Genomic DNA, 21,655 nt, shown 5'->3' with positions numbered 1-21,655 from the left:
AACAAACAATTTAATGGGAATAACTATCTTCTAGTTTGGTATTTGCGACCCTTAATGCTGATTACCGGTTGCAAATACAAGAAAAGAAGATGGTTATTTCCTAAGTTTTGCCAATTCTATTTCTTTCAAAATTATGATTATTTAATATTTCTTTTATTTTTTATACGGATTTTTAATGAAAGTTTTTTTCACATATATTAAAAATAATACAGAATATGATTTCTTGACTCTTTATGAAATATTATTTGTAAGATACGAGCATGATTATGAGGAAAAAGGTTAATATTCTTCTTAAACGTTTGATTTAGGTAAATGAATCGATAGTTGCAAAATGGACTCTTTTATATGCTTTGAAAATGAGGCTTTCTACAATGAATCTGCTCTTTCTGTGTTTTCTAAAGATGAGTTTAAAATGCATTTTTAGTGTATTTATCATCGCTGAATTGAAGGATCATTGATAAAGAATAATGAGACATTACAGGGAAAATTAGTATTTGAGGAAAAAAATTTGAATCAAAGCTTGAAGTTTTTTTAAAAGTCTCTAAGTATAGAAAGAACCTGTAACAAAAAGCTCAAAAAATCTTTAAAAATAAAAACTGATAAAAGACCAGCTACAGATGGTTTCGCTTGCAAAAAGATGGGTTTTGGAACATTTATCACACGAACAATCATTGATTTATACTTTAAAAAAAACATGTTCTGAACCAAAACAGGCGTTATAACCTAAAACTGTGGCCAACTAAAACTGTAGCTAATACAATTTTTAAAAAAAATGACGGCCTAGTAGCCTCTTAAATTTTGTGTATAAATTAGCTTCTGGATGTATTGCTGAAAGATTTTTGAAAGAAGTTTTTGGTAAATTCATACATGGAGACAAAACATGATTTGTAAAAGGTTGATTTATTGGTGAAAATATTAGATTAATGTGTGGTATTATTCACCAAGCAGAATCAAGAGAAATAGATAATATTCAATGTTTTGTAGTTGAATATGCAATTTATTTCACGAGTGGGACAGGATTTTTGATATTTTCACGAGTGCGAAACACGAGTGAAAATATAAAAAAATCCTGTCTCACGAGTGAAATAAATTCCATATTCAACTACAAAACATTGAATTTTCTGTTTATTATATTTTCTTTGATTTTCCCTTTACCTATTTGTCTTTTTGTATATATTCAAATTTCCATTAAATTAAAATTTCCCCTATGATTCTTTACAAAATAAAATGCAGTTTATTTTCTCATGAACTACATTACATATGTATCACGAATGAGCATGAATATCACCATATTTGATACGTTATAATAGTGATAATACCACACGACGTCAAAAAATATAGTGCACAATGTATTGCTTTAAAAATGACAGTTGAACAGCGTAAATTTATGGCAAGTCATCAAAAAAATAATGTAAATATAAGAACTGAATTTAATTTTTGAAGATTTATGAGGTTATGAACTACGACGCTTCACGCCGGCATATTTAACATGAAGCGCTAACGCGCTTCATGAAATTTGCCGGCGTGAAGCGTCGTAGTTAATAACCTCATGAATCTTCAAAAATTAAATTCATTTCTTAAATATACCAGTCATAGGCTACATAACGTCATAGTTTAAAGGTTGAGACGTCATAGCTAAGTGATACGAGATTGAAAACATTGTAAACATGGATTTTAGCAACATATTTTGGGGAACTTTGGTAGTCTTATACACTGTCAGAATGGTTTATTTACTCTATATATTATAACAGTCCAAGGAACATTTTTACAACACTCTTCGTTATGGGAAGGTTAATCGAGAGTGTTACTGTACTTCTGATATTTGTCACACTGTGACAGGATATAATTTTGATATCCTTTCACACTGTGACAGGTTATCACCTTTATTTAATGGATAAATTACAGTATTTCACTTTTGAAAATGTAATAAATTCATGTACCTGGTCTCTTAATGTTTATTGACTTCGAAAATGCATTTGATACAATTTCATTGAACTCCGTACAGTAAACACTTTGCTTATTTATTTTTGATCTGTCAATTAGATTCTGGATAATATGTTTCTATAACTATATAAAATCCTGTGTTATTTAAAATTGGATTATTTCTATGTTTTTCTGCCCTGAAAGGGGGTGTAGACGAGGTGATCCTATTTCACCATATTATTTTGTTGACTGTGCAAAGATTCTAGACGTTTTTTTTAGAAAAATAAAAATATAAAAGGCATAAACATCGATAGTGAAAATACAAGTTGTCCCAACTTGCAGATGATATATCTGTTATTTCTTATGGCTCTACAATAAAAATACACATTGTTAATTGTTAGATTATGGTCGATATTGAGACAATCCGGGAAAAGATATTCCGGTGAGAGTCCTGATTTATAGTCATGTTCCGCTAGATGGCGTTATTTTGGCACGGAGATTATAAATACAGGCGAAGCGGCAAATTCATTTAATTACGAAGTTGATGCTGAAGCCGTAAGACAGGCGGACCATTTGTTACGAGAGGTAATTTTTAGTTTATGATAATAAATAAATATTTAAAGTTTTCAGACGTGACTGAACAAGTCTTCCCTGGCTTTAGATATTGTTTGTTATAAAAAAAAGTGACAGTGGGAGCCAGCAAGAGCTGTACACGGAAGCCAGCAAGATCCGAACTGTATGAACTGCGCTGTAAGAGCCAGTATTAAAAAAAGAGCTGTAGGAACTGCAAGAGCCGAGCTGCAATAGCCGATCGCTATTGAGCCAGCATCACTTTGATTTTTTTGTACATAATTGATTAAAGACAAGTAGTCTAACATTTATCTGTATATATTGCTTAATCACATATTTGATATATTGAACCTGCCAGGTCCTCAAAAAGTTAACTGAGGGGATTCAGTCGCCTTTGCTATTTGTAAATATATATTATTAGGTTTCATGCTACAATATATCTAAATGTCAAATTGAAGTATTTTTTAAAACAAATTCTGTTTCGTCTGAAAGTAAAACAAGTCAGCTTATAACGGATCACAATGAGTACCCATTGTTATTCCAACAGTTTGTTGGAAAATTTTGTCTTTGAAGACTACATAGTTGTTATCATTGAGAATCTCCAACATCCGTTTTATACCAACCGTAAAGCACTTGTGTGTACAATCAGTGTTTTTTTTTTGACAACATAAAGGTAAATTTGATGATGACCAAACACAAGATGTGAGAATTTCCGAGTTCCTTTTTTATTGAAAAGCAGTTGTCAATGATATTATAAAGTATAACTTTTTATTTATTTAATTAAAGTATATGGTTGTACAAGTACAAAGTGTAGAAACGTTGTACGTTTTAATGTCTAAGAGTTTTGAAATATTTGATGATGTGAAAGTTCTTAAGAGTTTTTGAGGATCCACATCTGATTTTAACCAATTCTAGTATACATTGTAGCACATTACGTCTAAAGTTTCTCTACTACAGCAGTGAATATTTTTCAAGGAGTAAAGTTAAGAATTTGGTAGAACATTTGGTGAAATCAGCAATGCATCTCTGTTTGTAAGGATTATTATGAAGATATGGATCAAAAAGTAAAAAAAAAGAGTTGAACAATGGCACTATATAATAAAGATTCAGTGAAAGTTTCATTAAATTTCTATCAGTGGTATAAAAGGAGTTTTGGATAAGAGATGGATCCCCAAAGCATAACAGAGGGACGGACAGACATCCCGATCGCTATATACCCTCCCTCTTTTCCAGCAGGGGAGTATCATAAACATTCCTTGGAAACTTTTTTGTTTTCAAGAAAACACATTATGGAATGAAATCTTACCAGTGAAATGGTCTTAATAGCAATGATTTTTATTGTGAAATATTAATATGCATTTAAAGTATATCATTGAGGGAGTTAGCAATATTCCAGTTTCGCAAGGCCAAAACTATTTCCCGAGGCTACATAGTCCTTGCCTTTGGAAAATTGAATCTTGCTAACTCCCGCAATGATAATACTTTTAAACTGTTAAGTATAACGATACAAACGTAAAATTTAGAGGATTCAGATAGCTTGATTTCAAAGCAGGAATTAGCTCCCTTAACTAACACACGGGGATTAGTCCATTCACATATCACATCAATGTAAAAGTAAAAGTATTACGAATAACGGGGAATTAGATTTCGAAGCAGGTATTAGCTCAATTGACTAACGCACCGGAATTTGTCCATTCATAACGATTTCTAGGGAATGTCATATCTATCGATATAATGTTATTTAGGGAAACATTAATAGAGGTGTAATAAATGAAGATAACGAACAGTACTCAAGCTCAAAATTCCATTAAACAATACAATTTTTTAGACAGAGCAATCACAAACCTCTAAACGTCAGATGTGAGATGCTATTTGGTAAGATCTTCTAAAAAACACAAAACTGTTAACATAAACAAATGCTAACAAATTCATTGAGAGCAAAATTCGAATTCATACAAAATCAAACTAATATATATATATCTCATTGTTTCACAATGCGTTAACGTATTCATTGTATTTTTAGATGAAAAAAGCAGAAAGAAGTTTATACAGCTCTTTTCAGTTTTGTTTTCCACCGAAAAACAACGGTTCTTTTCCTATCTTATAAAGACGTCATGATTTCGTCCTTTTTACCCTTCTGTTATTCAACAATTTCTGATTTGCAGTTATCATTTTTCCCATCCTGGCTGTGTTACTTTGTGTTTATTTCTGCTTTACAATTTTTGTTCATGTTTGATTCTCTGTCTTGGAGTTGATCTTGATTAGACACTTCACAAAGGGATACATTAGCTATTGTTCTTTCAGATTTATTTTTGAATTGAACAAGTGTGATGTATGGAGGAACGTTTGGATAATCAGATTATTTTTCTTTTGCACTTGTTTCTGGTTGCGTATTGAAGTCTTCGGGGTCAAGTATCTGTTTGCTGTAAATCTCTTCTTCTGGGACTTTCAGATTGCCAACGTTGCGTACTAGATCATACTCTACATCATGGGTTACTTGAGTGGAACAGATATTGGACCAAGCAGAATCATAATTACCACTTTCAGTAATTAGTCTAAAGAATCCTTTATCGTAGTGTGCAGAGTCAATTTCTTTGTAAAATATATAAGTTTTTGTTGCATTTTTCCTATTTGATACCAGATCATAATTTGAATTTCCATCGAAGTTCATATTTCTATAGATTCGTGCCATTGCCTCTGTGATCGGTCTGCAAGAGATCTCTTGAATTTCCCCCTTTCTCGTTGATTGAAGTTTGTTCTTAACCTTGTATTTCACACACCTACAATAGATGAACTTAATAATATTTTTTAAATGAATTTCCTTTATACTGATTAAATATCAGAGAAAGTCTATGCAGCAGAAATTGATTACCAATAGATGCACGTTAAGTCGATGATAATCATGAGGGTTGATAACACTCCACCCAAAGCAAGAAGATGGTATTTGTATACTTTCAAAACTGTGTGCCAGGAACAATCATGATCAGAAGCTGGAACAATATAGTATCAATCCATGAACAACACTCAGCATAAAATAAATTTAATTAAAGAAACATACACAATGATCCTCAGTAATCAGGATGCTTCATTTTCTGGAGGAAATTTAAGGGGAACTAGTTTTACAAATATCTGTTAGAGTTGCCCACGTGGTGCGGTGGTTCGAATTTCTGCTCTTGAGTCGCAGAAGAAGGAACTGTTTCTTACTTGGAGGGTTCGAAGCAGAGGGACTTTCGCAGATGTATAGTACATGTAGTACAATTATTATTTTGACGATTAGCCTCTTCAACCGATCAAAAGAAAATAAGATTGATTATTTGCTTTTTGAAAATTGTCTTTCTAAAAGTTTTCAGTCATATGCAAGGACCTTACAAAATGTTAGTGAAGAGCTCCAAATTAAGACTTGTTATTGGCACTTACGGCCATGAAACAGTGAGAGTTCTTGATCGTGCCTTTGCAGACCGCGACACGGAATCTTACGATGGCCGATAGCGGCCGTCAATATACACTAATGTTAAGTGTGTAAAGTTTACAGCATTTTCAACAAAACTCAATGACAAGTTACACTTGAAACGAAAAAGTGTACAAAGTGTACAGCGTCATTGCAAATTTCCATGTACACTCTACACCAACTTTTGTGTAAAGTGTCTAGAAATGTTTCACGTACACTCTACATCTAAAGATAGTATCAAGTAACAAAATAAAGAGAAAAATTCTTCCTCTTTCCCCTTTTGTCTTCCCCCACATTGGTACCTCTTGAAAAGTACGAGACTTGAACGTAAAAAATGCTTCCAAGCTCTTTTGGTAAGTTGAATCGAATAAGCAGAAAGAATTATTTATAACTGCATTTTTGATATTAAGACATCACACTTTACATATAGATCTCTCTCTCTCTCTCTCTCTCTCTCTCTCTCTCTCTCTCTCTCTCTCTCTCTCTCTCTATATATATATATATATATATATATATATATATATATATCTATATATAATAAAAAACTTTAAAACACTTTTCGAAATATTTCAACCGTGTTACCGGCCTTCATCAGTCGTGTTTATTTAAATGCATAAAAACATAAAAATTGAGAGGCAACGTCATGCAATAAAATTGCGCCAAAAACATCTGAAAATATTATGAGAGCAAAAATTGTACTTGTGTTATCAAAATTTTTAGCATATAGAATAAAATACTAAAATACGGGGTATATTAAAAAGATGATTTTAAAGTATAAATAAATGTATATCTGTAAAAATAAGTATCACAATGTCACACAATTGTTCATAAATCCACACATATATATATATATATATATATATATATATATATATATATATATATATATATATATATATATATATATATATATATATATATATATATATATATATATATATATAATATAATGCATTCATGTACAGTACAAAATTACTCTTTTATTAAAAGTTAATTAATTTGTTAAAACAAATATGGTTAAACAGATCAAGCTATAAGCATTAAGTGAATATGTAAAAATATGTGTGTTTTTTATATTTAATAAATAAAGTTCCTTATCATTTACAATCGAAAAAACTACAGGTCTCCTTTTTTAGAACATCGAATTTTACTTATCGCAATAAAAACGTACTGTACACAGTTCTGGTTTTATATTCATAAAGTGAAATACATTATTGAAAATGGGTGATGCATGTGTCTGGCTTCAGTTTATACTTTATACAGCTAAAATTAACTTGAGGAATGATCAAGTTTAAAAGGGTATCGTTTTTGTTCGAATTTATCCGACGAAGTTTTCAAAATATTCTCGATTATCGTCTCCATATTTAGACGCATGCCTTTCTGAGACATATCGAAGCGGTTTGATGATCAAGACTCATTTCCATTGTTTACTTTATTTATTTCCCGGGCCACAATTGATGGTTACATCAATGTTTTCTTGTTTTGTTACTAGATACTACATTTGGATGTAGAGTGTATGTGAAACTTTTCGAGACACTTTACCCAAAAGTTGGTGTAGAGTGTACATGGAAATTTGCAATGACGCTGTACACTTTGTACACTTTTTGTTTCAAGTGTAACTTGTCATTGAGTTTCGTTAAAAAATGCTGTACATTTTACACACATAACATTAGTGTAAATTGACGACCGCTATCGGCCAATACGAAAATGTACAAAGTGAACAACGTCATTGCAAAATTCCATGTACAGACTACACCAACTTTTGTGTAAAGTGTCAAGAAAAAATTCACGTACACTCTACATCTGATGGTGCTACATGTATCAAATAACAAAATAAAGAGAAAAATTCTTTCTCTTTCCCCTTTTTTCTTCCCACAAATTGGTATCCCTCTCCTATTATAATTGGTTTGTACAATTGTCTCTGTTTCAAGAAGATTCGCACTAAGCTTTTGCGGCAAACTTGAATTTCTGGAAGAAACTCCGAAAGGGCAACATGTAAGTTACTTTTTTTTAAAAATAATTTAATTTTAGTTGTAACACGTTATTTTATTGGATAAAAGATTTTTATCTATTTCGTATAACATAAGTTGCCTTCACAATGAGTTACGTCAAAAACGTAAGTCTTACTCCGCTTGACGTTACTTTTAAAATAATGCTCAATATTTGGAGGAAAATTGTCTCATTGTCTACACTGAAATTAAATTATAAGGAATGAAGCTTATTTCAACTTATATTATTATCCTTCAGAATTATACAGTCAATCTGATTGGTTTAGAGCAGGTCACGTGCAGGGAGACAACTCGTGATGTCTCCCTCAAGCGCAGGGTGACAACTGTTATCTCCCTTCAAATGACAATGAAGATTCTTCAGGATAATAAAACTATTATGGACTGTTTAGACGGGAGACATCACCAATCATCAGGTCTGAGTAGGGTTGTCACCCGAGGGCGCTTGGTGATGTTTCCCTTCTAAACAGTCCATAATTGTATATTATACGATATAACAAAACTTGGGAAGTTTACGCTTCGCAGTTTATAAAGCGTAAACTACCCCAAGTTTTACATGTATATCGGATAATATAAATTGAAATAAGCTTCATTCCTTAAATTTTAAGATAAAATTGCTATGGTCTATAAAGTTAGAAATGAAAGAACTGTTACCACTGCTAGGATTAAGATTGATTATAATCTTGATTTTAGATGACTTTTTGTAATCCAAGAGAAATAAAAATATTTTTGTTTACAAAAATATGAGTTATAATCATGGTTTGAGTATTTAGGGTAGATGTAAAATGATAAACATACATAGTTTTCTGCAACGAAACTCAAAAGAAATATTGCAGGTGAAATGATTTTCAAAATGTTAGGAAAATAGAAATTTTTTAAATTTATCAAAATCATATCTAACATTCATTTCAAAGTGAGCTCTACTATATAATAAAAATTTCAAAGGAAAATTTTGTAGATGCATACTTGTACACGTAATTATGATTGTGGCAATTAAAGTGATAGATAAAAAAATAATTTATTAATTGTTATTTTAAGAGAATTCTCTTGCAAGCGTTTTTCACTCATATGCAGGTACCTCACAAAATACCAGTGAAGAGCTTCACATTTATAAACTATAATCAGCACTTACAATAAGTGAGCGGTGAAGGTTTTTTAGTATTCCAATGCCTACCGTGACAAAGTATGATTCTAAGGTCATATGCAAGAGACCTGTTACTTGCACTTCTATTGTCTTTAAGAAGAAATATCTAAGGATTGACGCGATGCATGTAAAGAGACCCGAACCCCCGATCACTTATTTCTATTACCGTATATGCAGAATTTGTAGGAAGATTGAATTTTGGCATTGTTGGCTTGGATGCCAAGATCGCCAAAATTGAATATCGCCAAAACTTAATTGCGCTTTGTTTGTAATATTTCCATTTCCAATTATTTTCTCTATGATGAACACTACAAAAGTCCATCTTGTTAATTTCTTCTTAATACCTTGGTATGTATTTTTCTCTATTGCAACACTACTGAAAGGTCAAATGTTAACTTGCGTGTATATATGAGTGGCGTATAAATTTAACTGTTTACTAAGTAATTAGATATGTTATATCTTTTATACAAACATAATAAATAATGAATTATCTTCGGATCAAAAGCAAGTCACTAGCGCAACGCTTTCCATTATCAGCGAGGCCGAGTACTCCACTTCCGTAAACAGCCTATCTTGAGCACGAGGAGAAAACGGCACAGCCACACTCCATAATCTGATACAGACATCGTCCCTCAGTCATTACCATCCGACTTCGTAAGCAACTCAACTTCCTCTGCTATTTTAACATCCACACAAATCGGTTTCCTGACCAACTCTCGTTTCATCAACTGCAACACTGCATTTAATATGACGGCGGAGAAGTATCCTAGCTAGGGCCTATACACTTGTTTGTGCTTCCGAAAACCTAAATCTAGGTCACATATATGATTAACGTTAACAAGATTGCTTTGATCATAATTTAACATTATTTTGTTGTTTATTTGTTGTTTATTTGATAAATGTTGAAATTTGACTACAGTAACTATAAACAGTCATTAAATTTGTTTCTTGTTTTTATGGAATTATTTTTTAATGTAAAATTTGACGTCATGGAACGAGGCAATGGAAAATAACATGGACTGCCTCGTGCATTTCAAATCTAGTAATTTAGACGGTATTTTGATTTATTCAAAGATTGTTATTTCAAGTAAAAATGAAAATATACGAAATCACTGTCTAGTTATGAGACTATGCCATGGACATCAACAATAGTGGGAAACATGGGATAATTTAACATAAAAAAACCGTTATGCAAATTATTCCATGTTTCCCACTATTGTTGATGCCCTGGCATACTATACTATCTAGACAGTGATTCCTTAAATAGCTTCTTTTGAGAGCTTTAAATCGCTAAAATTACATTTCGCTAAAAATAAAATACCAATTTTAAGGACAAATCGCTAAATTTGCGTCTCGCTAAATTATCCACTTATAAAATACGGTATTATACGGTGGTATATTTAGGACACGCAATTATTTTTTTTTTAAATACCAGAAAAAAATTATCTTGTGAAAACGACATAATTATCTTGTGAAAACAACATAATATCGTGTGAAAACAACATAATATCATGTGAAAACGACATAATATCTTGTGAAAACGAGATATTATCTTATGAAAACGAGATAATATCTTGTGAAAACGAGATATTATCTTGTGAAAACGACTTATTATATTATGTCGTTTTCACAAGATAATAATAATTCATTGTTGTATTTTTTCCAAATTTTGATATACAGTCGTTTGGCCAGTTCCAAATTTTGACCAGTTCCGAATAATTATTAATTTAAGAGCTGATCATTAATTCATTCAACGGTGTAAAAAATAAATTGATACCTATGATAAGAAGGCTTATTTATTAGTGTTTGAATTATGCGAAGTTTTGATTTTTTGCCTTCAGTTCGGTTTCGTTATCGTAATTGAAAGAGTCAACATACATTTACCATTGAAACAAATCGCGTAAGAATGCAGAAAAACCTCTGTAGAGACTCTAATTTTTCACATAAAACAACATTCCAGGTATCAAAAATAAGTTTGAAAAGTATTTCAACAAATGCTAACCAGAAGTCCCTGATGAGACTATAGCTCTACTGGTCTGTACGTATAACAAACTATAAGTAGCATTTGGATTTGAACTTTTACAACAGGCAGCAATTATAGAATTAAGTACAGTGGACCTTAAGATATTCGAACGCCAGATATCGGCATGCTTCAGTATCCGGACGATTTTTATCGGCACGGAATTTTTAAACGTTATTTTGTCTTGTTTAACTGATGATTCAGGTATCCGAACGCTTCACATATCCGAACAAATTAAGTAGGAACCAAAGCGTCCGGATAAATGAGGCTCCACTGTATCTTAGTGTAGTCTACTTGTATGCCAAATTTAATTGAAATCATATCAAAACTGTAGTAGAAGTAGAGTTGTGAAGGAATTACACAGAAATTTTAAATTTTTAGTAACCATGGCAACACCGTTCATCGATATCGAAAAACCGTTGCACTAAATTATGAATCTCAGTGTACTCTACTTGTGTGCCAAGTAATATTGAAATCAGACCAAAACTGTAGGAAGAGTAGCGTTTTAAAGGATTTTCACAGAAATTTCTATTTTAAGTAACCTTGGCAACACCGTTCATCGAAATCAAAAACTGATGCACTAAATTGTGTATCTTAGTGTACTCTTCTTATGTGCCAAGTTATATTGAAATCAGACCAAAACTGTAGAAGGAGTAGCATTTTGAAAAATTGTTTACAGACAGACGGACAGACAGCTAGACAGACGGACGACGGGCACCTTACTATCGCATAAGCTCTTCTGGTCATAGACCAGTAGAGCTAAAAATTGTCTAAAATAAATATTTTTATAAAAACAATGGAAGATATGAGAATATTTTCGTGTTGTCATTTTACTAATTCCAAATACCCATTTTAAACACTATTAATTCATTCTTCATTGTTTTTTTCATTGTAAACATGACTAATTATACTCCAGCTTGAAAAGCAGGGGGAACGGGTATATAGTGATGAGATATATGTTCATCCATCCGTCTGTATGTCCGTCCGTCCGTCTGATACGCTTGGGGGTGCCCATTCCAAGATAGCAGATTGTTATTGGACCTTTGTTGGGCCAACAATGCTCCTTATGTTGGGCCACCGTTTGTATTCAACATTGGGCCATCGGTAATTTGCTCATCGGCCCTTAATCAAACCAACGTGTTGGCTTATTGTTGGGCCAATGTAACAGTTAATATTGGGCCACTGTTGGGCCAATGTATTATTTCAATATTGGGCAAACGTCATTTTTGTACAATTGGGCCATTGTAAGCAGTTAATGTTGGGCCAACGGTAATTTGCTCATCGGCCCTTAATCAAACCAACTTGTTGGCTTATTGTTGGGCCAATGTAACAGTTAATATTGGGCCACTGTCGGGCCAATGTATTTTTTCAATGTTGGGCAAACGTCATTTTTGTACATTTGGGCCATTGTAAGCAATTAATGTTGGGCCAACGGTAATTTGCTCATCGGCCCTTAATCAAACCAACTTGTTGGCTTATTGCTGGACCAACGAACGGATATTATTGAGCCATTGTTGGGCCACTTATTCTTTCAATATTAGGCAAACCTCATTTTTGGGCCAACGTTAGTTTGTATCTTATTGGCTCTCCATCATGACAACTCATTTGCTCTTCACTGGTTGGCCATTTGTCCTCAAAATTGACAAACAAATACATATATTAAGGTTATACTAGTTTTGTAGTACAGTTTAATGGTAAAAGCCCTTTAATACTTTCTATATATGCTAGATTAATAGTTTAATACATATTCTCAATATATATCTCATAGCATTGATTAAAAAACTGAGGAAAAAGAAATCAAAATATAAAATTAAATTATAACATACTAGTATTTTATTGCTCAGTGCATGAAGAAAACATTAATAAAGAAATAAAAGTTGATGCTCACTTCAAGTGATACATGTAGGGTTACATGACTGTATACTCCCTCTCTGATGTAAATGTATGCACAAGTTCAGTAAATTGCAGGTATAAGCAGGTCCAACGAATAAACAAAGCCCCCCTGTTCTTAAAATAATACTAAAATGAATCCCGTCATTTTGTTTACTTACACAAAAAATGTTTCTGGCATCGTGTTTGTAACCGACAAACAGACACAGAAAAGGGTAGAACTACAGGTTTGTCACAGTATATAACAGAAAAAAGCTAGGCACTGCCACTTTCCATCTGATCCCTCTCTTAAGTCTTCTCTTCTCTCTCCTGAGTCTCCTCCTACCCCTTCTTTTCTTCTCTGTCCGTTTCTTCCTCCCCCATCCCTGTCCTTGGCATACCTTAGCTATTCTTTGATTGTGTTCTGAATGTCTTTTTAGAATCTCCAGTGGCACTAAAATTGTAGTATTTGGTACTTAATACATTTGTTACTTTTCTCAGTAAAGAGTAAACATACGATTAAATTTACAAGTATATCACTATATGTTTAAGGTGTCAATTACGGAATAACCGTCTTTTTTGTTTTATGGTGTGATTAAGTGATTAGCTTGCATGATGAAGGCATTTATGCATAACATTTCTACGCTTGATCATCATCATCATCACAACGATTTTGATTCAATGTTGCCCCATATAAAATACATGTATAGAAAAGTCGTTACACTGAACAAATTTTAATTGAAAGAACCCAATTTATGTTTAGTACTGAATAAATTTAGTTTTAACTTCAAAAAGTTCAACATTTTCAAAATGTTTGATCATGTGCTCGACCTTAAGTGTATATAAGTAAATTAAGTGGTAGACTTCGGAAATGTATTTTACTAGTCACACATTTCAATCTAAATAAGGGGCAAATTATTTATTGTTTTAACTGTATTAAAACACATTTGTTATTTTATACTTTAATTTATTTTTCTTGTATAAAAACAAAACATTTAATCACTGATAATTTACTTTGTTTTGATAAATTATAAGAATTTTAACAAGCCTTGTAAATTCATTTTAGCTAGCTTGTACTTTCAAGTAGGATTGGTTGTAGATTTATTTTTGATTGTAGAGACGATCAGATTTGTTAATATACAGATTTGTAACAATTGAATGTTTATACACATTGGCCCAATGTTGGTCCAAAATATCGGGCCAACACTGGGCCAAGGAGCAAAATGACACTGGACCAACATCATTTGCCAACATCGGCCCAATGTTCCAATTGACGTTTGTCAAACAATGTCGCATTCATGGGGCCAATGTTGGCGCAACGTTGGGCCAATATCTGTAGAAATAACACTCTACACTGGGCCAACTTTGGCCCAACATATCGGGCCAACATTGGGCCGATGAGCAAACTTAAATTGGGTCAATGTCATTGGCCAACATTGGCCCGATGTAACTGATTACATTGGCCCAACGTTGGCCCAATGTTAGCATGCCATCTGGGGTACAGTGTTGACCCAACAGCATCTGGCCTCTGCACTTCCCCGTGTCTGCTTTGCGCAGATTTGTACATGATGTCGTTTAAAAACTAAACGTTAATTCAGCTGTGCCGAGGCAAACATATTATAAATACTTACAAAGTGGATGCAGATATGCAAGGTATCAGTCTCATTACGCTCGCTCGTGTCAGATTAAAAATGGCGCGGATATTACAAGTAGCCCGGTTGTTGTCTACCCATGATGCTCAGTCAGATTCATGGTATATTGGGCCAACGTTGGGCCGATGCCAATCCCCAAACAAATATTTTCTCTCATGATAATAATTTTATGATATAATGCGAACAGTTAGCCCAACATTAGCGCACCATTATACATAACCAGCTATCGATATTCCACGTTGGGCCATTGTTGGCCCAATAAAGGTAACCCAACATAGATAATACAACCATAATGTAAGATTGGGCTAACGATGTTCTGCTATCTGGTTTATTACAAATAAAAATAATCATAAACACAATACAAAAAATAGAATAAAACACTCTTTGGTGCTGTGATCACTTAAGTGCAAAATTAAAATGTTGAAAATATCATATCTAAACAAGAGCAGTCATCCAATGATAAGCATGGACATAGAAAGTCCTCTTAATTATTTCAGAATGTGCCAACGTTGTCCCAACGTAAATCTCAGCAGCTTATTATAAAATTGACACCATCAATTAATTGGCAGTATAATAATTGGGCCTACGTTGGCCCTATATAAATATCCCATCTTTTAAACACCTAAACAAAATAACGCTTGTGTGTATTACAATTATTGTGCCAATGTTGAGCCAACATACTACTACCAACTTGATAGGACACGTTCTTTAAGGGTGTATTAGAAACAATGAGCCAACGTTGGGCCAACATAATACTACCAACTTGATAAGACATTTTCTTTAAGGGTGTATTACTAACAATGGGCCAACGTTGGGCCAACATATTACTACCAACTTGATAAGACACATTCTTTAAGGGTGTATTACAAACATCGGGCCAACGTTGGGCCAACATACTACTACCAACTTGTAAATACACTTTTCTTTAAGGGTGTATTATAAACATTGGTCCAACGTTGGACCAACACCAGGATCCTTCCTTCCTTGGGAACTAAAGTGAATGGAAGTTGCTTACGTTGGACCAACGTTGGGCCAACATAGGAATTCTGTCATGGTCAAGAAGGTTGACTTGGTAACATTGGTCCAACGTTGGCCCAACGTTGCTCCCCCAACGCCAACCATACAACCTTTTACAAATGTTGGCCCAACATAGTCATGCTATCTGGGTTTCTTATCCACAACTCCTCTTCAACCACTGAATGAAAATTTATGAGGCTTCACAGAATTTAATGAGATTTTCACAGAATCTTCGCCGAATAGTGCCAAAGTATACCTTTTTATTTTATTTTTTGATCTGGCACATAATTTGGGATCCCATAGCACTACATTTTTTCTAATATTGAAGGGTATATCCATCTCTTATCCCATTTGTTAGTCAATTATTTATATACTGAATTGACGACGCATTTTTCGTTATTTCCTGATCATGACAAGGAGCACACGGCGGGTGTGACCGGTCAGCAGGGGATGCTCACTCCTCCATAGTACCTGATCCCACCTCTGATGTTTGCTCTTCTCCTATTTTGTATTGTTTTATGGACTTTGAGATTGAATATTGTTCGTTATCTCCACATCCTTCTCCATTACACTGAATAAGATTTCTTATTACATTGTGCCATTGTACATGTGACCTCTTATTTTACTTTTTGATCAGACACTTACTAGTATTTCGGGTCTCCCAGAGTAAAACATGGACTTAATCATAATAATCATATAGGACGCGTGGGGTATCATCAAAGTGAGCTCTGTGTTCACAGTACCCCTAGTTTCTCTTTATCCTTTGGAAATACAAATAATTTATTGGTAAGCAATTATTTAACTTTTCTAAGGCATGCCAATGGATGATGTATGGTAAGTATATTTTTTTTAATTTAGGAGTGAATTGAATGGGTACTGCTAAAGTATTCGGAACTTGTCGGCTTATTCGAAGCTGGTAAAATGGACACCTATGTTAACTTGCAAATTTTTTTTTTGGGGGGGGGGGTGTACTTTTATGAGACAATATTTAATTCCACAAGTTATTGAACTACCTTGACAAAAAACTTTTGAAATAATGTCTCGTATATTTTTATAGCACCGCCGAATCCGTTTCTTATTCGGAACTGGTCAAATAATTGTAATATGACATAAAGTAAACACATTATGACGAAGAAACCTCGTATATACCTTTTACCATTATGATAAAAGTGACTTTAGTTTACCATTTCCATTGCTTTTTACACTTCGATTGCTGTGTTCTACATAGTTAGAAATTGTAGAGCCGCTGTCACTTGTAGGAGTAAGGGAGATAATCGTCTTGAGATTAGAGGGCTTTTCTGAAAACCAAGAGAATTTTAAAAAACTAATTCATTTCACGCTTTGTATATGTATTTAGAGTAGGTCAGAATAAACATACCCAAGTCTCTGCAACCATTCTCAAAAGAATTATTACAGGCGACGTATTCTGTATGCGATCCTCCTCTTTGCACCATGCACACTGTCGGCTGAGGGATTTCTTTGTAAAGAGAAAACATAAAATTCATGCCTGTTTTATGGTAGTTAATATAATATACACATACATATTTTGTGATTCTTTCTTCTCTCTCAACAAAAATACCTTCCATGGATGTATTGAGAAAGTTTCCTATTGCGTATTTTTGCCCTGGTGGTAAATACTGTATTATCTCTTCTAAGATGGAAATGATATCTTTTAGTTGAATTGGTCTCTTACAAAACTCATGTCTCTTTCCTAAGGATCCATTACATACTAACAACAAAGGAAATAAATGTTTAGTATTGAAATTCAACTGATTACTGGGAAAAATATTTTCACGATTGATCTTTAGTCTGAGTTTTAATGTCTGCTTACTTAAGGATACTTCATATTCTTCTACTTCCTGAACTTCGAAAGTTATATTACCTTTTAATGATACCAAATAAATTTAAATCATCATATACGATCAAAGACTTCTGTCATATATTTTTTTTTTTACATTTTGTATCATATTATGACCGTAATTGGTAAAATATTGCAGCGATAAATTCGAATCTGAATAGTTTAAATTAAAGAATAATTATCATTATTCAGAATACACAACTGCAAAATTTAATCAACGAGTTAGGAGGAGTTTCATAGTTTTTTTTTTTTTTTTTTTTTTTTTTTGGTCTTATGCTTTAGAATTTTATTTTCCGTGTAAGTTTTTTTTGTGTGTGTTCTTGGGCAATTCTCGCTTGGTTGTTAAAAGTGATTGACATGTAGTTTTGTAGATTTTGATGGGAAATTCTGTTTCTAAAATTATCGCACATTGGAAAAATATTGTAGCACTTGTTTCTATGGAAAATGAGACGTAAGAATGATATGGAAAAAACGAACAGTATTCAATATCAAAGTCCATAAAACAATACAAAATAGGAGCAGAGCAAACACAGACCTCCGAAACATCAGAGGTGGGATCAGGTGCCATGCATCCCCTGCTGACCGGTCACACCTGCCGTGTGCTCCTTGTCATGATCAGGTAATATTTTCTGACAAGGTAATTGTATCTGCCAAAGAACTTAGGAAATGATGACTTTAAACGAGTCTTCTGATATTCTTGTTTCATGAACTTGATCGCAATAATTTACCTCGTTTTAGAAATTGTTCATACATAAAGCATACTCTTACGTATCGCATCAACTAAGATATATATAAACTCTGTATGCAGGTAATGAAGGAATATTGCTGCATAAGTAATGGAAGTTGACGATAGAAAAGTTAAAGTCATCACGTTTATCATATAGCTTGGTTGTTAGATTACCATTAACGTCTATTTCAAGTAAGATATCCAAGTATGAAACAGATGTGTCAGACTCTGTGGTATCCCTTGTATCAAGCTCATTAGGATATATCGTATCGACGTAGGATAATACATTTTATTTTTTCACTGCAATATTTAAACACTGCGACTGAATTTAAACCTCTTGTTTCATTTTTCTTGACGTCACATCAACTATGACCTGAGATTTAATTATTCGATTGTTATGCGTGAAAAGAAGAAAACACTTGCTGTGGCCTTCATCTCGACATTAAGGTATAATGAGGATGTACTGTCAATTAACAATGGTAATTTCCATTCCTATGACGATACGATATACCCTGGGGAGCTTGAGATAAGATACCACAGAATCTGACACATCTGTTTCATACTTGGATATTTTACTTGAAGAAGACATTAATGGTAATCTAACAGCAAAGCTATATGATAAACCTGATGACTTTAACTATTCTTTCGTCAACTTCCCTTACTTATGCAGCAATATAACTTCATCACCTGCATACAGAGTTTATAAGACTCAGTTGATTCGATACGCAAGAGCATGCTTTATGTATGAAAAATTGCTAAAAATAGGTAAATCATTGACAAACAAGTCGATGAAACAAGAATATCAGCTGTCTCGTTTAAAGTAAACATTTCCTAATTTCTAAGGTCGATACAATAACCTTGTCAGCAAAGACAATTTATCATTGAGTCAAATGCTGACTGACGTTTTTCATACTAATTGTTTATCCATCATTTATACACTGAATTAACGACGGATTTTCCCATTATTTCCCGATTATGACAAGGTGCACACGGCAGGTGTGACCGGTCAGCAGGGGATGCTTGCTTCTCTATGGCACCTGATCCCATCTCTGATGTTTTGGAGGCCCATGTTTGCTCTGTTTCTATTTTGTATTGTTTTATGGACTTGATCTTGAATACTGTTCGTTCTCTCCATATGTTTCATTTTACATAAAACAAAATAAATGATTGCCAGTTATTGTTTATTATTCTAATTATTAAATAGAATAAATCAAAGTATTTAATATCCTTGATTTTTTCATGGCGAGAAATCATGTTGAGTTGTTCAAAAACAAAAAGTGATAATTTCAGTTGCATGTGCGACCAATAAATTCGTCATGTCCAGCAACTTCGCTGTTGCACTTTTGTGTTGTGTGATGATAATTCAAAGCAACGGGAAATAATAGAAAATTTATTATCCATTTTTAATTTAATAAGACAATCGCTTAATTATATGTCTGGTTCAGAGTCGATATGACGTTTCACAATGGTTTCTCGGTAAAACGAATGTTTACGTGAAATCGAAGAAATAGGATTCTAACAGCATTCGAGAAAAAGATAAAGAGCAAATTTTAGTAGAGAAATGTTGTTTGATATGAATGCTGACAAACTGTATTATAATGCGGTGGGTAAAAGCAAAATGGTCGATTTTTCCAAAAAAGGCGTTGCATTCATTTACTGTTCGCTATGCTAATGCATAGCTCTTGAATTGGTCAATCGAGTGATTTCTATAGACTTCATTTATGAAATCGCGAATTTATGTGGTAACCGTTATGATTAGCAACTGCAGTACCTGTTTAAAAGACATCCAAAGACAATTGTGATGTCAGCACTCTTGTTGCTTTACAGAAGAATGTTTCAAATTTTAGAAAAAGCAGGTTTATAATTTTTTTAGAAGCTTAAAATAGAAACACCTAGCTTCGATCATTTTTTTGTACTTGATAATGTAATCTACTTTAAACGGATTAGATAGCACCGGCAAATATAGAGAAAAATAATAAGAGATTGATCTAGTTTGCGCCAGTTAGATAGAAACTGTACGCATAAGGACGAAAAGTGACCCCCGTAAAATATTAACCGGTGTTAATTGACCCCTGGTAAATATTCTACGTAGACCCCATATCCAAAGATATTCGACTTTTAGATTTAATATGTTTAAGAGTGTTTAATGACTTTTATAAAATAAAACTGCAATGCATGTCTAGTTATAGAACTGGTGTAAATTTCGAAAGTCCGTAGCGTCAACCAGTCTCCTAACAAACAGTACACATACCTGTGTCCGCAAGACCATTTAGCCTTGGTCTACACACGTGCGATGGCGTTGTCAAAATGGACTCCCGCGAACAGAGAAGTTACGATGGCAGACAGAACTTTTTTTCATAAATAGATCACATGAATATAAATTCTGATTGATAAAAAAAAAACGATTGTCAGTTAAAAAATCCCCAGTCCAGTTCGGGTTTCGTTAAACATTTTATAGGTACTCTCCTTATGTGTAGTTTGTCTACAGACGTGCAGGAGTCTGCTCAGGAATTGAAAATTCCGTCATCTAATATACTACACACACAGAATGAGTTTTTTTTTCTCTAGGAGGAAACTATACGATAATTAACGAACAATTAACATGATTTTACTACAGTTGTTGATAAAGTATAATCAATTCATTGGTGAAAAGATATCAACCGAAGAATATCTTTGGAGGAAAAATTTACATTATAATTTTTGTTTCTTTTACGTATGACATACATAACATTATTCTTATCATGAACAATTATGTTGTATCTACTTATTACTGATGGAACTATTTTCGTCGGAACAATTTGTGTGAGTCGCCGCCGACTACAGTAATATATCTTGCATTAATAGTAAGCACTGATCGAATATATTAAAAAATGACCACTTTTTTGTAAAAATTATGGCCTTGGGGTCGTTTTTCTCGATGTACATTCTATAAAAATGACCCCGTAGTATAATGACCCCTTCTCAGTTTTTTTTAATACAAAAACATTCGTGTTAGTAGGAATATTCATGTTAGACGGGCAACAACAAGCAGCCCTATGAAGTGTTCATTTCTAAAAGCGAAATCAAAGTTATATGCTAAACCTTACATTAATAATACAAACTCTTATTCCCATTAAAGGAAAACAATATATATTGAAATGTTCTAAGGCTATCAGAGCAAAGATACGCGTATTCATAGACATGTGTATTACATTTTATACAGTAAGTTTCCACAATTGTTTAATATGCAAATATGCAAAGGTAGTTTGTTCCAAATTTTGGTTCCATGGTTCCATGGTTAAACTCCTGTTGCTGAAAGTTTTTCTTTGATTCATGAATATATCTTATGGGATTGTGGAACAGCTTTCGGAATTTCATCCCAGTGTTGGTTGATTGTACATGTATGTTGGTTTACCTCCTGTTCGAGAATTTGTCACTCTTA

General features: G+C 33.2%; 1 protein-coding gene across 2 annotated transcripts; it reads right to left on the bottom strand.

The window, feature by feature from the left end:
* Nucleotides 1-4,301: 4,301 nt before the first annotated feature.
* LOC134265691 (uncharacterized) lies at nt 4,302-17,376 on the bottom strand. Of its 2 annotated transcripts, XM_062747911.1 has the most exons (5): nt 17,229-17,376; nt 17,028-17,126; nt 16,834-16,947; nt 5,366-5,483; nt 4,302-5,273 (listed from the first exon to the last, which is right to left on the bottom strand). In XM_062747911.1, exons 1-5 carry the CDS (start codon nt 17,233-17,235, stop codon nt 4,853-4,855), a joined length of 759 nt encoding a protein of 252 aa, XP_062603895.1. In that variant the 5' UTR covers nt 17,236-17,376; the 3' UTR covers nt 4,302-4,852. The 2 variants fall into 2 exon arrangements, with proteins under 2 accessions (XP_062603895.1, XP_062603894.1); XM_062747910.1 differs by lacking the exon at nt 17,229-17,376 and having other exon boundaries at nt 17,028-17,189.
* Nucleotides 17,377-21,655: the final 4,279 nt, after the last annotated feature.

Source organism: Saccostrea cucullata, unplaced genomic scaffold (assembly GCF_032062105.1).
Source record: "Saccostrea cucullata isolate Sc308-1 unplaced genomic scaffold, CSIRO_AGI_Scuc_v1 ctg10870, whole genome shotgun sequence".
NCBI classification, from domain to species: Eukaryota; Metazoa; Mollusca; class Bivalvia; order Ostreida; family Ostreidae; genus Saccostrea; species Saccostrea cuccullata.
The sequence above is the reverse complement of the archived record's forward strand: the minus strand, read 5'-3'. Positions and strand labels throughout refer to the sequence as shown.

What these genes read in the sequence shown, in the direction of transcription:
- LOC134265691 (XM_062747910.1), bottom strand. Translation starts at nt 17,154, where the DNA reads ATGAATTTTATGTTTTCTCTTTACAAAGAAATCCCTCAGCCGACAGTG. An exon ending in GAATGGTTGCAGAGACTTGG is followed by an intron (nt 16,948 to 17,027) that starts GTATGTTTATTC and finishes CTTGGTTTTCAG; the next exon opens with AAAAGCCCTCTAATCTCAAG. An exon ending in TGTAAAAAGCAATGGAAATG is followed by an intron (nt 5,484 to 16,833) that starts GTAAACTAAAGT and finishes ATATTGTTCCAG; the next exon opens with CTTCTGATCATGATTGTTCC.